At 70.8% G+C, this 821-nt stretch overlaps 1 protein-coding gene across 1 annotated transcript in view; it reads left to right on the top strand.

The window, feature by feature from the left end:
- Window positions 1-821, top strand: part of PCNX2 (pecanex homolog 2) — a 170,071-nt gene that overhangs the window by 161,013 nt on the left and 8,237 nt on the right. Inside the window, exon 30 of the mRNA XM_025039061.1 lies at window positions 5-279. Coding sequence (XP_024894829.1) covers window positions 5-279 — 275 coding nt within the window. The remainder of the gene's footprint in view (window positions 1-4; window positions 280-821) is intronic.

Here is an 821-nt window from a genome sequence, read left to right as displayed (position 1 = left end):
GCAGGTCAACAGGGAGTGCGTGCGCGGCCTGTGGGCGGGGCAGCAGCAGGAGCTCGTGTTCCTCCGCAACCGCAACCCCGAGCGCGGCAGCATCCAGAACAGCACGCAGGTGCTGCGCAACCTGATCGGCTCCTCGTGCGACCAGCCGCTAGGCTACCCCATGTACGTCTCCCCGCTGACCACGTCCTACCTGGGCTCCCACGGCCAGCTGCAGAGCGTCTGGGCTGGGCCCGTCACCTTGGACGGCATCAGGAGCTGGTTCCGAACCAAGTGGCTGAGGTGGGTCCGGCACGCCGGCCCTGGTCCGCGGGGTGGAGGACGTGGGGGGCCCGGGGTGCGGGAAGGAGGTTGCGGGGCGCCCGGTGCCTCTGGTCAGGGTCCCCGTCGCTGCCGTCTCACATGACTAAAGCTGCTGTCCCCGGGAGCCATGGAGCGGACCGCTGTCCCCACGGGCAGCTCCGGGGGGCGCGTCTCCCTCGACACCTTCGGGCTGGGCTCCTGCCCTGGGCAGAGCCGCAGGGGCTCTGGGTCTGCCGGACCCCGATGGCCCCGCCCGTCACGGGAACCTGGCCGGGAACCCCGTGCGCGCCCCTCACCCCTCACGCCCCACTGGGGTTCTCACGTCTCCAGTCGGCGCTGGGCTGAATCCCAGAAGTTGCGCTTGAACGTGGCCCAGAGCTTAAGGTTCTGGCGGGATTCGCGACGGTTTTCACTTACTGGGCCCTGGGGCTCGGGCCCGAAGCCCTGCTCCACCTGCACCCCAGCTGGCTGCCCCTAACCCCCGGTGTGCGGGGCGTCTGTCTCGGGCGCTGGGACCCTCG

Source organism: Pteropus alecto, unplaced genomic scaffold (assembly GCF_000325575.1).
Source record: "Pteropus alecto unplaced genomic scaffold, ASM32557v1 scaffold189, whole genome shotgun sequence".
Lineage (NCBI taxonomy): Eukaryota > Metazoa > Chordata > Mammalia > Chiroptera > Pteropodidae > Pteropus > Pteropus alecto.
The sequence above is the reverse complement of the archived record's forward strand: the minus strand, read 5'-3'. Positions and strand labels throughout refer to the sequence as shown.